We start from the raw sequence: 17,869 nt of genomic DNA, 5'->3' as shown, positions 1-17,869 counted from the left end.
AATAGTCGCACATAATGTAAAAATATAGGAATCAGTGTAGCTATTTTAAGATATTCAATTATTTTACTACTCCAAATCAAGTAAGTGTAATTTTCTATATACCTTTCAAATATTGATTTAGGACCATTCGATATTTACTAGTCTTATTCTAGTCACTGTTGAAGTAATATTAAATTATTAGACCATAGATAAAGAGAACTGTTTCTATATCAGAGTATGTGTTTTATGGCTATCAGACAACAATTTTTTATTCTATCACATAATATGTTACATTTCACTAATTTTAAATGCCTGAAGCGCAAAACCCAGCTGAGTATTTCAAAATGTGCAAAATGCTGTAGAAAACGGAGCCACTTCCTGTGAGGAAAACTACCTGCTAGAGGTTATCCCGTGCCAATAACCTGATCCACCTGAGCGTTAGAAACATCAGTTGACGTAAGCCTCAGGTGAGCTACTCCAGAGAGCTGTAGTGCTCTCGTCAAAAGGAGATTTGTGGGCAAGGATAAGGTACCTGGAGTGGTGCTTTTTTCCCAAGAAACAGTAAGGAATCCAGTGTCAGAGTTAGAATCAAGATGCAAGTTTGTGGGAGGAGATGGTGCTGAGAAATAAAAGCAAAATATTAGATTTGTCAAAAAATGCAACTCTCATTTCTTATGCTTTAAAGACACAAAATTGAATCTCATGAGAAGTTTTCAACAATTGCTCTTTCCATTTGCAATGTTTTTTTAATGTCACCGATACGGTAAAATGACTGTGTAAACTCAATTCTAGAAACTTATTGATAGCTTAGTAGTACTTTTTTCAACAGCAGCCGAGCTCTACGAGTTGATCTATAGGACAGAGTAGGCAACTTACAGCCCCAGTGTCCCTTCTAAATTGGTAAGACCAATCTTCATTTAGATAATGCAAATCTGGTGGAATTGTGGCATAATTTTAAACACTATTTTCAAATATGATACAAAAATATAGTTATGAAATCACATCAAATTATATCAGATATTTTCTTAAAATGTTTATTAAGTAGCTTTGGTGTCTTTGCTTCAGCATATAATGAAATATTTAAATGACCCATACGTGTGATTACTGTCTTGACGATAGGCGTTGTTCTTTCTTGACCATCCTTAATAACATTAATGCTGTAGATATATTCTACCCCAGGAGTTAGGCCAGATATAACAATGCTTCCAGATTCTGAGATGACCTCCCTTGGAGCTTCTCCACCTTGGCTGGGTCTCACTCCTAGCTGTAATAGGAAAAGAATAAACAATCTTTTGCTGATAATTATTATATTGGTTTCTGTCCATTGCTAGGAGAAGAATGATGAACCTCAACTTTTGGGGAATCTGGTCAACTTTCAGGAAATATACATCAGAAATGCATGTGGAATTAAAGCTGCCAATGTAAGAGTTAAGAGAGATATGGATAGGAGAAAGGATAAGATGTTTTATGGTTTTAATAATATCTTTAAAAATAAATAATTTTAGACAGCAGGAATCTAGTAGTTTTCAACCTTACCAATTTTAAGGTGTGTGGACTTCAACTCCCAGAATTTCCCCAGTCCATTCCCTCTTCTCCTTATACTCAACTTTAACAGAGAAAATTCAGAATTTGCAAAATTTTGCTGTGCAGCTAGGTATGTTACTAACATTCCTTTTCATCAAACTGAAAATTGTTCCATAGTTTATGTGTTAAAGCTTAGGACAAGTTTCTGTACTCTTGTATATTTTCGGGGAGGGGCTGTTCTTTATCTTATTTCTTACTTCCTCTCATGTCTTGGGAACTCCAAAAGACTATTACAAAACTTTGAAATATCAACAAATATCAACAGTTTTTGAGAGAACAAGTTGGCATCACAGCAGGAACGATTGGAAATAGTGGAGCTACACAGAGATCCTTGAAAACCAGCTGGTATATGTTTGCTGGGAGACCCTAGGGTGTCAAAGCTGCCTTGGAGGGGTGGTGAAGGAAGGAGAGGTGCTTCATCGACCACGAGAAAACAGCAATTTCCTTGTTAGGTCCGAAGAAAGCTCTCCCGAACTGCAGCAGGGATGACAACCATTTTTGGCAAGCCACAAGCTGTGACAACCAGGACAATAAGATTTGTGCTTGGAGCGATTCATCGACAAAGCAATAAAACTGGGTGAGACAACTTTCAACTTTTATTCTAGAGACCTAACCCAAGTAAAAGAATTTTTTAAATAATCTCCAAACATTAAGAAAGTGGTGATTGGATACAAGGAGAAAGAGAAAGAGTAAAGACCCAGGTGTGAAAGAAATATCTAATACAAACTTTAAAATATAGAAAGCCTGGAAAAGATTTAATAATACTTAAAAGTGATAACTATACTTTGAGAAAGCACATCAATTTTAACAGCAGCTGTACAAGTGTAGTCAGAAATACTACAAACAGTGTATATTGTCTATACCAGTGATGGCACAGGTGGCACGCGGAGCCATTTGTCAGGGCACGTGAGGTGCTGCCCTGTCAGCTGGCCAGCACGCATAACCTACCCCCAAGGCCCTCCGGAGGCTTAATGATCTTCCCTGAAGCCTCCAGAGCGCAAAACCAGCTGGGCAACCTGGAAGTTCGGGAGGGTCATTCTGACTCCTCTGGGGGCTTCAGGGAAGCCTCCTGGAGGTCCCTGAAGCTTCCAGAGGGCTTCCGGGGGACAGGGGAGGCTGTTTCGTCCTCTCCAGGCTCCTATAAAGCCTCTGCAGCCTGGGGAGGGCAAAAAAAGCATGTAAAAAATGGGGGTAGCGCCTGTAGTGCACGCATGCACACTGGGGGGTAGCACATTGCATTATGGGTGCGGCACACCCACACACACACACCCTGCGCTCCCCCCACTTCTGGCATGCGAGCCAAAAAAGTTTCACCATCGCTGATCTATACTGTTAGTTGCAAGGAGGCAAATTGCTGGGAGTCAGGCAGATATTTTTCCCTTGTTTTCCTCCCCAAAATCTAGATGCGTCTTATACTTCGGAGCATCTTATACTCTGAAAAATACGGTATGTATATTTAATTGTATTATTATTGTTAGCACTGTGTAAAAAATATACTGACCAAGTCAATACACTGTTCACAAAATATGTTGGTTGTTAAAGAAAAATGACCAAAAAAAATATACAAAAAACCCCCAATTACAGTGTTTCGTTTTTGTTAAATAATACTGTAAAATTGTTCACTCTGTCTTTTCCTGGAATACCATCTGGATTATTTTTGGCTTAAGCACCGCAAAATATATAAATTATTAACAAATGCCATTGTCAATAAAGAAGAAACTTGCACATGAAGGCAAGGGCCAGTTTTAACTGCACGGACGTATGAAGAGGGCATCACATGCTGGCAGTATTTTTCAATCTCATTTCATCAAGCAGTGGTTTTATTTACTATTTTTTTGCTATTTCTAATTTAAATACTGTTTTGACTATTTTATCATTTGCAAATTAAAACATTTCTAGAATAAAATTAATCAGGATGACTATTAAAATTTCATCAGGACAATAGTAAGCCTATGATCTATATGAACATTATTCTCTTCTCCATCACATTAGAATTTGAATATATGTATAGTGTTTGATCAATTTATTACAAAGTACTACACGTTGTTAAACATTTTTTTAGCTATGTGTTATTATATGCTGTAAAGACCCCAAACACTTCCCAAACAAAGTTATCCACAATCGCTGTGAGCAAGCAATTCATGAGCAGTAGGGTGGAGACAGAGAGGGCCTATTTTCCTACCTTAAAACCAAGTCTAGGTGCAGGTATCCAGGTAACAATAATGGAAGTCTCCGTTACTTCGGTGTTATACGGAGGAACTGGTCCTGCGGATTGCACTGTCAAATCAAACGTAAAGCCAGGCTTAGAGACAGCAGCTTATATATGTATTATTTACTAATAGCCTGCTTTCCTACTTAAAAAGCACATCAAAGTGGCTGGCAAGATAATTTAAAATTAGACAGAATTAAATTGTGACTAAATATTAATACTAATCACCAGTTACAATAGTCTTGTCAGGTGCCAAAAATTAGAAGAGCTCCAAGAATAGTTGAAACAGATGTCTTTATTGTTCATCACCAGTGTGTAAGAGCCTGTCTCACTTTACTTAGGAAACTGCAGATTCTAAGAAACCTAAGGGTCTTCCTCCCCCAATGGACTTTACGCTGGAATATCTTTTACCCTTTTCTATTGCGGCCTCCTCTCCTTCAGCTGGTGGTTCCCTCATAGTACTGAGAGATCATCCATTCCAATACAACATTTTAAATCTAGGAGTAAACCTAATATATACTTTTTTTTAGTTATTTCACATTTGTAAATGGTTTTCATTATTTATTTCAACTCAGTTGAGGAAATTGAGCTAAACAGCGGCTTAGGAATAAAAAACTTCTTTAAAAAATCTCTGCATAGCCATGTCTACTATGTAGCAACTGTGATAAAAAAATATTTTAAAGTTCCTTCAGATTTTATTTTGAATATTTGATACCACATATGAATCACAACCTAGAATGACCTTGTAATATAAACGGGCATGCATCTGAGATCTTAGTCACCAGGAACATTTAATTTGGAACACATACAGGCCAGAAAACACCCAGTAACAGATTCAGCCAAATCTGATATGAACTAACCTTTCTAAATTGGAAAATGTTTACATCTATCAGTCAAACACAACTTATATACAATAGCTAATTCATTGGTCTAATGTTTTTCCCCCTCTGATTTAGCTATACTGTTGCTCAACCGTCTGCAGTAAACTAGGGGGTTCCCTTAGGTCAGTAGGGGGAAAAAACCAGTTTATGGCAAAAGTAGAGTTTCTAAAAGGCTGCTATTCATCATAATGTGCCATGCTCAGTTTATTAAGTTAACCGTCATGCAGCAATCTATGTTTTCACTCAAGACAGTATCAAAGTAAGCATGGATGAGACTTCAAGTAGGTCATTTAAGTTGCATCTCATTCAAGAAAACGACTTCACTGGAAAAATACAAGAACTGACTAAAAACATTCAAATGATCTTTGTACAATAAGAAAGAAAGAAACAATTGCTTTTAAGTTTTGCCAAACTAGAAATGTTTATAAGAAGGTATATGATTAAGAGACATGCCATAAAACTTAATATTTTCTTTAAGTATAATAATAGATATTTTATAGGCTTATTAGGCAGGAAATGTGCTGAAATTACAGGGTTCTAGAGGAAGATTGATCCATTTCCCCCCACCCCATTGCCTGGATCTCTTTTCCATTTCATCTCCCTCTCTGGGACGGAGAGGGCTACTATTAAAGCAGGAGTCCCCAACCCCTGGTTTGTGGACCAGCACCAGTCCACGAAATGCAGGCAACTGTCCACGTAGACAAGACAAGCCCCGTCTGCGGGATGCAGGTGGCATGCAACACCATCAGTGGAAGGTTCCTACCGATTTGGCCGAACTGGTAGCAGCTTGACAGCCTGGGTCACTGGAACTGGCAGCGACCTAGGTCTGCCACGCCTCCGAACCGGTTCTCCTGGCAGCACCATGAGGGGCGCCATCTTGTTTTTTTCTTTCTGTGCATAGCAATTTTAGTTGTACTGCACATGCACGCACTGCGCACATCAAGTGCATGTGCGGCGCGGCCCTGAGCAAACCAGCACTCTGCTGGAACCCACCCGAACACCATGCTCCCTCCAGAAAACTCTTTCTGCACGGAACCAATCCCTGTGCCCAGAAGGTTGGGGGCTGCTGCCTTAAAGGAAGTCACGTAAGAGATCAGCGTTTTCTTTAAAGACTTCGCAAGGTCCTGGGCTTCGATAAATTTCCCAATTTAAAAAATCCATGGATGGTACAATGTTAGATTGATGGTACAATGTTTGCTAATGAAAAATCAAATGTCCAATTATGGTCATTTTTTTTCTTTATTAAGGTAGTTCTGACAATCATTTTTGGGAGGCAGCAAACAAACACTTACGTGTTGTGAAGGTTCCCTTTTCTGGATTGCTCTTTTGATGACCCTTGACAGCCACGAGAGACACAGTATACTCAGAGCCAGGCTGCAAGTTCCTCAGCGGGTATTTGGCAGCTGACGGCCCCACAGTGTATTGTTTCGGAGGACCATCTGGAATAGGCTGCAGAGTAAGGTGGTATTCTGCAATAGGGGCTCTCGGGGGCTTCCATGTGACCAGCGCAGTAGAGGGTGTCTCACTGACAATCCGCAAATTGGTTGGGCCATCAAGTTCTAGAAAGATAAGCCAAAAGGTATTTTTATAATATAATAAAATATAGGTTTATTATTTATTGCATATAGACATCCTTCTATCCAAAAAACTCTAGCTAGTGAACAAGAGATTATATTAAGCCACAATTAAATTACTTACTTACATCCATACACACACACAGACACACTCACTTATTTTATTCTCCTTCATAATGCATGAATAAATCAAATTAGAACTTATATTATCATTACTACTAATACCAGAAAGAATTAGTAATACCAATAATAGGAACCTGACATTGATTTTTTACAATCTCTAAATTATCTATATAGTTAAATGGGTTTTACAAAATGTTGCATGTCCATTCTTTCCTTTCATTCTGCTTATTTGATATCCGTGTGTCCAAGTCTAGGAAAGTGGGTTCTGGAATGAAATAGCCTGCCAATCATTGCATTAAATATGCCATTAAGTTTCCAGCCTAGTCAATATTGGGTATTCTATACAGGGCTATTTTTCACTGAGGTATAAACATGGGCCTGAGGTGAACTATACTACAATCTAGAGTTTGAATTACAGCTTCATTCAGCGGCATAAATTATTTAAAAGTTGTGAATGGTGGGTTTTTTTGGGGTGGGGGAGATAAAAACAGAAAACTATTGAATACATGGGACATAATTATATTAAGTCTAGTGTATTGGATAAATTAATTCTCAATTTGTTTGTTTGCCCCCCCCCCCACTTTTTGTGTGTGTTCTTGCCTATCAGCCTATACCATCCGTGTACTATTTGTGTGGCAAGTTCTCCAAAACCCAAATACCCACCTCTGACCTATGAGACGGCTAGCTGCATAGAGGATTTTCCCTGTACTTCCACTGCAAATATATTTGATTATTTTCATTTGATAATCTTATAAACAGTGTGGCTTAGAATAATTAAAATATTGGGCATGAGGGAACAGTACAGAAGTGAATGTGTATTACTATAAGGAAAGTGCCAGAGGCTTAAAAAAACTTAGGGATAAGTATGTTATGCTCATTTAGTTCGAATTATCAATTTACTAGAATAAGGATCGTAGACTAAATTTAACTCGTGACTTGTGTCATTTTGAATCTGTTTCTCACTGAAAGAGTTGACCATCTGTGTAGGTTTCCCTCTGCAATTGTGTCTGACTAGGACCTGGTGCTCTGTTTCTTAGCCGAGGGAGTCGGTGCTGTCCGAAGACATTTTCCATAGTCATGTGACCAGCATGGCTATATGCCAAAGGCGTAACCTTCCCACTGATAAATGGTACCTATTAATCCATTTATTTATCTATTAATCCTATTAATATTGTTTGTATGTTTTGAATTGTTTGGAAAGGTGGACATCTGTTGTAGCCATTATTTACAAATCAGATTAGACTGAATTAATTGTTTTTCTTTAACAGTGTCTTCTTAAAATTTAGTATCATCGAACACCAAGCAATGTTTGTTTTGTCTCTTATCTTAATCAAATGTATCCGTTTCATCAATGCCCAGAATAAAATTTCAAAGATACTCTTAAAATCACCTTTACATTCAGCCCGCTGATTTTGATTGTAATGAAGGCTAAAAGGACCTTCCCCATCTTTACATCTGAAAGTTCATATTTGTATGTTGAACTGTCATCCAAAAGTCTGTTAGGAATTATTTTTTTCTAAATTGCAGATTGGGCATCTGAAGAGAGAATGCCAACTTCTTTTTTCATTCATTAATAGGGTACTTGTTGGACAAGCAAATATTGAAGATATAAACCATGACAATAGCACTTATCTTGGAATCGGTTTATGGAATAGCTTAAGTGTTTTATAGAAGAAAAATTGAGAATTTATGCAGATTTCACCAGCAAAGTTTTAAATGTTTGAAGAATGGTTTTTCTTCAGCATTGAAAACAGTCTGGCTTCCTCACAGGGAAAAAAGTGATAAAAGAATAATTGATCAGTCTACTCCCCTACAGTAATACTAGGGGAGTAGACTGGAATTTAATGTAGAGAAAAGTAACGTTTTACACATAAGGCAGGAAAAATCAAACGTACAAATACAGATTAGGTGAAATCTGGTTCAAAAGCAGTTAACTGTGAGTGGGATCTTAGAATCCTAGTGGAAAATCACTTAAATATGAGCCAACCGTGTGCAGCAGTCACCAAAAAATCTAATGCAGTCTTTGGTTACATAAACAGAGGCATAGAATCAGGGAAGTAGAATATTTGTAAGCTCTGGGTTGAAATGAGGGATCCTTGGTGCTCTCCAAGCTTGTTTTCTCGCAGACGCTTCATTACCCAAAGTAGGTAATATCATCAGTGCTAGTGAGGAGTGCTGTTTGCTATCAGTTTATATAAGTTAACCTTGGAATTAATCTATGCTGATCTGGGTGCTAATTGCTGGTGGAGAGGTTCGAAGGTCTTCAGGCTGGCCGATTGTCTCTTTTGCATAGCCAGCAGATGCTCTGCAACATTCATCCTGCACATTGCCAGCTGAAATGGAGCTTCTGAGGGGTGGATCCGCCCCTCAGAAGCCCCATTTGGGTGTCCAGAGGCTTCCCCACTGCAGCCCAAAATGGAGTCTCTGGGGCCTGGATCCGGTCAGGGGTAGATCCAGCCCTCCGACACTCCATTCGAGATTGTAGGCCAAAATGGAGCTTCAGGGTGGGATAGGGGGGCAGATCCAGCCCCCAGAAGCTCCATTTCAGGCTACAAGAACCCAGGGGAGGACCGTGGAGGACCGAACAGAGCATCGGAGGGCCATTCACCCCTCAGAAGCTCCATTTTGGGTGGCAACCTGCCAGGCCAGACCTGCAGAAGCCCGAATGCAACTGCACAGGGGCCCACGTGGCTGAAAGACTGGAAAGGAGGCTGCTTGCTAGATCTTCACAAGGTAAGTGACCCAGCGCGGCAGGTGAAGGGGGAAGCCATTGTGAGGAGCATGAGTCATTTCAGTGGGTCAGGGAGGCCTTGCGTGGTCTTAGCCGGGTGGTCTGTTCCATCAGTAATGACGTTGCCATGACGTTCCCCTCCCTCAAATACGTCATGTGCACTTAATGAACCTCTCATTTGATTAGCAAATGCATAAGCGAAAGGAGGGAGTGATCCCCTTCAAGGTACGAGATTCATTCCCACAAATCCTTGGGTTACGAATGGAATGAGCAGGCTCCATTACATTCGTAACTTGAGGACTACCTGTAGTCCGTTGGTGGCTTCTAAGATATTTTTGATGTGTGGCAATGTGATTCTTTCCTTGCCACAGAGAACCAGACAAAGGCGGATCTTGCTTTATATTGACCTTCCTCCCTTCTCCTCCAGGACAAATGGAGACAAAGGAGAGAGCAGATGGCTTACACAGCAGTTGTAGATATCCCATTCACCTGTATCTGTTACTACTCTGAGGAAGGCTATTACTTTCCTGGAGTTTCCATCCACCTTCTAGACTTGTGCATTGTATGAAAACAAAAAAGTGCTTTGATAGAACTACCGAGATGTTGGAAGTGCTTGGAAGTTCATCCCCCTCTTCTTGCTGACTCCTTCAGGAAAACCTGGCTGAGGGGAAGGCTTGGGCTACAGGATAGCGGACCTCCCACTGCTTAGCAAAGCCAATGGATTCATCCTACTAAATTCTTATTACAGGCTTTGGGAAATGATGGAATTTCTAACAGGATGAATTTGTGAAAAATCTATACCCTGAATTAGAGAAAACAAACTTACTCGTTGTTTGTTCTCCAGTTAATGGTTCACTCTCCGTGTTCTGTCCTACAGCGTAGATCTTGAAAAGGTACGTTGTTCCAGGCAAAAGTTCTGTGACCTCAGCAAATGTATGTCTGATAATGGGTAACCTCTGGCCATGTTCCCCAGGGCGGTTAATTGGAATAACCTCTACACGATAACCAGCCACTGCACTTTCAGGGGCGCGCCACATGATGGTTATTTTGTCACTGCCAACTTCCAAAAATTGAAGGTCCTGGGGAGGATGAATCTCATCTAGCCAAATAGATGTACAAAAGAAAGGTTTAATGAATGGTAAGAAATGCTTTGTCAGTGTATCATCACAACTACCCTCTTTCTTCTGTCCTACTTCAAAATTAATCTCTCAGCAAAAACTACTGCTGATCCTTTTTTCAATGTCCCTTGAAATCTCATCGAGACAGTCCATGAAAAGTGTTCTTACTGAAGACAAAACCATCATACAGCTTTCTATCTTGCCAAGATATCGTCATCACTGAGAAGCAGACAGTAATATAAAAATAAAACAGTGGAAAACTTAAGTGTGGTTGCAGTGTTCCTTTATACAGCTCTATTCTCCAAAACTGACCACCAGATAAAAAGCAAAAGAAAATATATCTCATTATATGAATCACTCAAAATTAGAAAAGCAAACAATTGGTATATCAAAAATGAGAAATTATTATTTTTTAAATCAATTCAATTTTAATTTTTGAAGGTCGATTTGTTTTAGTGGCTAAGGCGCAGGGCACAGAGAGGAGATTGTGAGTTCTAGTCCCACTTTAGGCATGAAAGTTGGCTGGCTGGGAGACCTTGAGCCAGTAGCTCTTTCAGGCCACAGAGTCAAGCTCAGGTATCCAGCCAATCACACAGTTCCTGCTGCAACCAAATAAACACTCAACTGATCCCCAAAAAAGTTGACTGTACATTTGCAGCAACACTAGGAACGTCTTGTAATGTATGTGGCCTTTTTAAGGTGACTCCATCACACATTTACTTTCCCCTGTGCCTGGTAGTTTGTATTTTCAATTATAGGTTATTTTATATTTTCACTAAGGCTTGTTTTTAAATGTCTGTTGCCTTATTAGATCATTATACACTGTCAAGAATCACTTTTTGTGAATGGGCAGTTATATGTGTTAAATAAAATGAATAGATAAATGCAATAAATAAATACTGCCTTCAAGAAAACAATTCTGGAATCCAAGAAGGGAAAAAAAGAGAGCATTATAAAAAAAAACCCACAAAATTACAGAAATGCATGAATACCTGCCATTAGGACTCCGGTGGTTTTCTGCTGAATGAAGATAGGAGCACTTTCCTGGTTTTCTTCCACAGCATAAATGCTGATGTTGTATTGAACACCAGGCATCAAGTCACTGAGGGTCACAGATGTTGCAGATTCTGGGAGATTGAGTTCTGTGCTGCTTCCTTCCAGCGAAGGAGTATAAACAATCCGGTAACCTTGTAAAGCAAAATATGCAGTCAGCCGACAGCAGAGTGAAAAAAAGATCTGGTATTCTTCCATATGCTAAATTACCTATCTTTGTTCAGGCCACCTTTTTTGATAAACCATAGTTGTATGATGTAGTGAGTCTACATCAAGTATAATTTATAAACAAGGAAATTCAATCAAACAGACAGTAAAAGCCAATTGAGCTTCAGAGGTACAATTTTCTTAGGCCGTCATCATGCTTAACACACTTTTCTGTCTTACAAATGGAAGGAATCCCCCAAGCTCCAAAACAGATGTAGGATGGCAATTCAGACCTGTGATTGGCGCTTCTGGTCTGCTCCAGCTGACAAGAATTGAAGTATCATCAACATTTTCTACAAGATGATCCGGAGGAGCATCAGGTGCTGCATAGAGAGAGAGAATAATGAAGAAAGTTGATTGAAGACCTTTCAGTTTTCAGAGAGAGAGAGAATGCCCATACCCATCTGTCCCTGTCTGATAGCAAACATACCTGTTGTCTGTGTTGTTGAAAGAATTAGATCTTGCTCTCCTTCCTCTGAAATTTGATAGACTTTGATAATGTAGTTACGACCCGGAAGTAAGTTGGGAATGCTAACTGAATTGACCGTATTTGGAAGATCTTTAAGAAGAAAATAAAATAGCAGGACAGAGGTTACATTCTTTAATGAAAATGAATATATTCAATTCATAAACTTACAGTTACAAAAAGTTTGACTAGTATTAGAATCTTCTTCGTTTATCTTGCAAAATTTCAGATCAGAAATAGTTCCATAGGTCCATATGAGTTTGTTCCAAGCGTCTTATTTTAAATAGGTTGAGGTTTATTGGGTTTATATGCCGCCCTCCTCCCAAGGACTCAGGGCGGCGTACAACATGAAAGAAAACACATATCACAAAAAATAAAAGGGACATTAAATGAAGTATCCAAAAAAAAACCAACCAACTGATATTTACAATAAAAATTAAAAACTTAAATTAAAATTAACAACCAAATTAATCCTATATTTTATTCTATTCAGGCCCACAATAACCATTGTGAGAGAAGATCTGACGGCAGCAATTTCCCAAGATTGCCCACACTTTTACAGGATTGTGTGGCTGCTTCCATTATTGCACCCGTGGAGTATCTTTGAAAGCAGACACATAGCAATGGCACTTAGACCTACATACCACCCCACAATGCTCTACGATACTATCTGAGCAGTTTACAATGTCGGCATTTGCCCCCAACAATCTGGGTCCTCGTTTTACTGATCGAAAGGACGGAAGGCTGGTCAACCTTGAGCCCTGCCAGAATCAAACTCCAAGCTGTTTGCCTGCAAAACTGCATTCTAACCTTTTCAAGACAAGAGCACCAAACCCCTTTTAATTAGCGATCTAGAGAGAGATGCGTTGATTCTGGATTTACATATTCTGAAGCGCTACTTTTGAAGGACTGCAGGCCATAAATGTACTTGAATATACATTCAAGAAGTTCTATGAACCTTCAGATTCAGGCTTATGGGATTTGGAGTCTGAATAGCAAATACTATCCGGGCTAGCTCTACAAGATAAGAACTTTAGGAAGTGAGCGATTAAATTTATTTATGCCATCTGATTCTGTGACTCATCAGATCGGCTCTCTTCCTTACCAAGATATTTAGGTTCATCCCCATCTTCGCTCAGTTCATATTCCACACGGAATCCTGAGACGGTGTCTGAGGCAGAAACCCAAGAGACCACAAAGCTGTTGGCTGTGATTTCCGTGACAGATTCGGAAATAGAGACGACGGAGGGAAGGACGGTGGTTTCTCCCGTCACACGGCTGGCTGCAAGGCAAAGGTCAAAGGGTAAAACGGCAGCCTTTTGAATGGAGACCTGGCTCCTTGGTTCCGTTTCTCTTCATGGAAAAATTAATTTAAGTGCAATTTTTATAACTTTTTAACCACTAAAATAAACTGTACAGTTAAACTGATAGTAAAAATAGTAATAATAACAAGTTCAAAAACAGAGAGGTATTTTCATCCATGACTGGACGGACAGAAAATAGTAGAGTAACCATGTATATAGCAGGCAAGTATGAATTTCAGACACTAACAAGTAATTTTGTCTGCACACGTGTGAATATTCAGCTGATAATATATTGTGGAAAAACACTATGTAAGCTAAAAATGAATGCAGATTTATCCTCATTACTATGACTTCTATAGGAAGTACTGTAATATTGGTATTAATTCAGGATTAGCACCAGTGACACATGTCTATATCATCCATTATAATGAGACATTCTTGGCTGAATCCTGTTCTTTAGGAAGAGGGAGATAATGGAAAATTATGAAGAGCAAGGACGGTTAAGACAAATCCCTGCAGCTCTTAGCACTCCATTTAGAACAGCAGAATTTATATTTTGGTTTCAAGGCATGAATAATCTTGGTTGAAAACAGTAAGACAGAGAAAGTGCTAGAAGCAACATCATTACAAAAGCAGTAAATTATGTCTTCATTCTGTCTTAGAGCCAGAAGGGATAGAAACTAAACAGAGCTGAAAGATTTAACAAAGGTACGTTGCCTTTACTCTGCAGGTTAACGTTCACTTTCAAAAACTTATTTGTTTATTTGTGTTAAATTTCACTTCTATTCTGTGTAAACTCCACATGTCAACTTCGATCCTTACGTTAGCATATACAGTTGAAACAATATAAAAGGTAGTCCTTAAATTACAATTTATTTAGTGGCCAAAGTTATAATGACATTGAAAAATGTGACTTGACCATTTTTCACACTTACAATGTTGCAGCATCCCCATGGTTATGTGATCAAAATTCAGATGATTGGGCAACTGGCTCATATGAATGCTAATTGCAGTATATTGGGGTCACGTGATCATCTTTTGTGACCTGACAAGCAATGGGGAAACCAGATTCACTTAACAACTTTGTCACTAACAACGGCAGTGATTCACTTAACAACTGGGGCTAGAAAGATCATAAAATGGGGCAAAAACCACTTAATATCTGTCTCACTCAGCAACAGAAATTTTGGGTTCAACTGTAGTCGTAAGTTGAGGACTACCTGTAATGCAAATGAACAGTCTAGGATAATAAAATGCAATCAAGACAAATCAAAACACTTACATGAAATAGATGTTGTACTAGAGGTAGTGAATTCAAAGCGGGTCATTTCTTTCTGACCGTAATTCTGGACGCTTATCAGCTGCCCCTGGTAAAGGACACCCGGTTTCAGGCCTGAGATTGTGTAGGAATTCAAATAGCCTGGAATTCTAGCTTCCTTCCATCGCACTCCAGAATTTTTCTAATGGAATTAAACATAATGGATACCAGCTCAGGACCAGAATTTTGCAATCTTTCTTTCTTTCTTTCTTTTAAAAAAAAAACATGTTTCATTTGCAGTTTTCTTTTCACACCATACATATTTTGTGGACAGGGAATTGACTGGGTCATTTTTTTCAACAAATCTAACAATAATAATACAAATAATTATCCAACTTCAACAATACTATTCTCTCTTTATAATTCTTTATCACTTTTTCCATTAATTCATTTAAATATAGATAACATTTCTTTGTGCCATGTATTTGTTATCCCCTACTAAATTACTGATATTTAATATTTTAAAAATTACTCATTATTCCACCATGACATCAATATTACAATTGTGTAGGGTTACTAATAATACCAAATATTAACAAAGTTTAATCAATCTCGGGAGTGTAGCTCAAAATCCCCACAATCTCTAATCTTAATATTTTAAATTCACAATATACTTTAGCACACTATTAATGTTGATAATACAATTAGATTACCTAATCCTAAATTTCCATCTACTGTTTAATTTATTTTAGTTATAATAAGCTGTATTATTATATACTACTATTTTCCCTATTTGTATTTTTCCATTTTATTAATATATTTTCTCATTATCCATCATCTCTTAATCTTTTTGAACTTCCATCATTTATTGATTTTTTTAGCCTTTTATCTCTTGGAATCTTATAGCTCTTTTTTATATATTTTTGCCTTCTGAACATTCCCTTTTGTGTGCCCTTCATCTCTTTCTGCTGTATTATTTGAACACTCATCCACAAGAATTCCCTTTTTTTTAAAAGAGATTTTTCTTTTTTTCCTCCAAATCTTTCTTTTTTTTTAAAGAGATTTTTTCTTTTTTCTCTCTGTTCTATTATAAACTTTTAAAGAGTTATCTAATCAATTCCTATTTATTCATCCTTTCTCTTCTTTATTTTTAGCTTCTTGCATCTCATTTTGATTTTTTCCTTCCACTGCTTCTTCTAGTTTCTCGTCTATTTCCTGAATATTGTGTTGCTCTTTTCCCCCTAATTGTTGAGTGACTTCTACATTCATTTCTGTGTCTTTAAACCATCACCTTGTCTCTTTATTGTTCCTTAGTTTCACGCACCATTTTTAACATCAAGAATATTTCTTCATATGCCTCTATCATCCCCTGTAAATCTATTTTATAACAATTTAATAAAAATTACTTAGTATACTTAGTATATTTCTATAGTTCCAACATCTCAATATTTTAAAACTCCTGCTTAATAAGATTTCATCAATCCCGTAATTATACCTCCAAAACCCCGAAATGTATTATCTTTAAAATTCTTTACTAATTTACAACCTTATAGTTTTCCAATGATATATCTTCCCAATTGTCCAAATTTTAAAATCTTATTTAACTTTCCCTCTTTTCTCCTTTCTTCTCTATCACCTTTTTTCTTTTGTCTCGTAGAATGTTCTGTTAAATAACATTAATAGTTCAAATCCAAATTAATCCACTAGATTCCTCTAAACTTTCATATCCATAATCCAGTAGCCAATTAGTTATTTGCAACTGAATTCCTTTTAGAAATCTTCAGGAGGAAAAAACTTCATAAAGTATTCTCAAATTATCTAAGTCGTCTTTTAACATAAAACCAAGGTCAGCCATCTTCCAGGTATTGTTACTGTGTATTAGACTTTTTAAAAGTTTTTTTTTACATATCAGTGTGTGAACACTGCGGCACCTGGGTATTGTACATTTCATACAAAAAATAGTATTATTCATATTTGTTCCAGTTAACAATCTTAATTAATAATAATAGTAATACACATCTTTATATTTACTTTTAGCAATAGCAGTAGACTTATATACCGCTTCATAGGCCTTTCAGGCCTCTCTAAGCGGTTTACAGAGAGTCAGCATATTGCCCCCAACAATCTGGGTCCTCATTTTACCCACCTCGGAAGGATGGAAGGCTGAGTCAACCCTGAGCCGGTGAGATTTGAACCGCTGACCTGCTGATCTAGCAGTAGCCTGCAGTGCTGCATTTAACCACTGCGCCACCTTGGCTCTAATCTTTTAATCTTTCGTTGTTTAACTATTCAATATTTGAATATCCTATTTTTGTACCAATCACCCTATCTTAATGATCATATCTTTTGACATTGTTATGTTGATAAAACTTGTTATTTGATTATTCAATATTTCAATATATTGTTTTATATCAATCACCATATTCTACATAAGAATCATATGTTATTACATTTAGCATACATATACATATTCATATTGAATTTTCATTTTTCATTTTTTGTTTATTCAGTAAATCTATATATTGTTTTAATGCCAGTCCCCATATTATTTAAATAATGCATTAATACCATCTTTCATAAACTATTATCCATCATATTTATTACATTTAATAAACATATATTTAAATTAAGATCTTTCATTATTTGCTTATTCAACTTATAATCTTTCATTTTTTTTCATTATTCAATATTTCAGTATGCTATTTTCATATCAATCTTCATCTTCTACATATCATATGTTTTAATATAAATAAAGTATTTGTTAATCATATTTATTACATTTAACAAGCCTACTGACATTCATTTTGAATTATAATTTGATAATACCATCCTTCAAATTCTAATTTCTCCTTATTGCTTCTCCTTATTACGCATAAATATGTATTTTATTAATCCCTCTTTTTCTAAATCCCCTCCCTCTGATTTTTTTTGTTCTATTTTGTTATGCCACTGCTATATTAAACATATTCGCTATTCTAACCATCATCTCTTATTCATCTTAAGGCTTTGATTATTATTTTCTTAGCTTGTCTCCCATATTCCACTCTTGAATCTTTATTTCTATCTTTTTCCTCATCTTGCCAACTCATTTTAAACTTTCCTCCTTTTTCTATCCATTTCCACTGTCTCGTTTCCAAAATATCTACTCTTGCCCCTATTTTTATCCCATAAAAATCTTCCTGTTTTCCCAGATTCTTTTTTAATTTCCTTAGAGCACTCTCCCCTTGGCTTATGTCACCAATCCCTATTTTTAAATTATTATTCCCCTCCCTCCCCCGTTCCATTTGTTTTGTCTGTCTCCTTTTTCCGTCTCCTCTTCCAGTTGGCTCCCCCTCTTCCCGTGCATCTTGAACACGCACTGTCTCTTGCATTGTATTTCCCA

At 37.4% G+C, this 17,869-nt stretch overlaps 1 protein-coding gene across 6 annotated transcripts in view; it reads right to left on the bottom strand.

Moving 5' to 3' along the window:
- The window catches only part of FN1 (fibronectin 1), a 97,019-nt gene that overhangs the window by 41,995 nt on the left and 37,155 nt on the right, over nt 1–17,869 (bottom strand). For all 6 annotated transcript variants that reach the window (XM_087706232.1, XM_087706199.1, XM_087706214.1 and 3 more), the window contains exons 14-23: nt 14,512–14,689; nt 13,031–13,207; nt 11,890–12,018; nt 11,693–11,782; nt 11,192–11,386; nt 9,908–10,180; nt 5,946–6,212; nt 3,746–3,840; nt 1,075–1,243; nt 512–598 (exon numbers count right to left, since the gene is read on the bottom strand). In XM_087706232.1, coding sequence (XP_087562358.1) covers nt 512–598; nt 1,075–1,243; nt 3,746–3,840; nt 5,946–6,212; nt 9,908–10,180; nt 11,192–11,386; nt 11,693–11,782; nt 11,890–12,018; nt 13,031–13,207; nt 14,512–14,689 — 1,660 coding nt within the window. The remainder of the gene's footprint in view (nt 1–511; nt 599–1,074; nt 1,244–3,745; nt 3,841–5,945; nt 6,213–9,907; nt 10,181–11,191; nt 11,387–11,692; nt 11,783–11,889; nt 12,019–13,030; nt 13,208–14,511; nt 14,690–17,869) is intronic.

This window comes from Thamnophis sirtalis, unplaced genomic scaffold (assembly GCF_051295495.1).
Source record: "Thamnophis sirtalis isolate CommonGarterSnake01/CBP01778 unplaced genomic scaffold, rThaSir2_p1.2 scaffold_1, whole genome shotgun sequence".
In the NCBI taxonomy this organism is placed as follows: Eukaryota; Metazoa; Chordata; class Lepidosauria; order Squamata; family Natricidae; genus Thamnophis; species Thamnophis sirtalis.
Note: the sequence above shows the minus strand (reverse complement) of the source record. Positions and strands in the feature narration are given on the sequence as shown.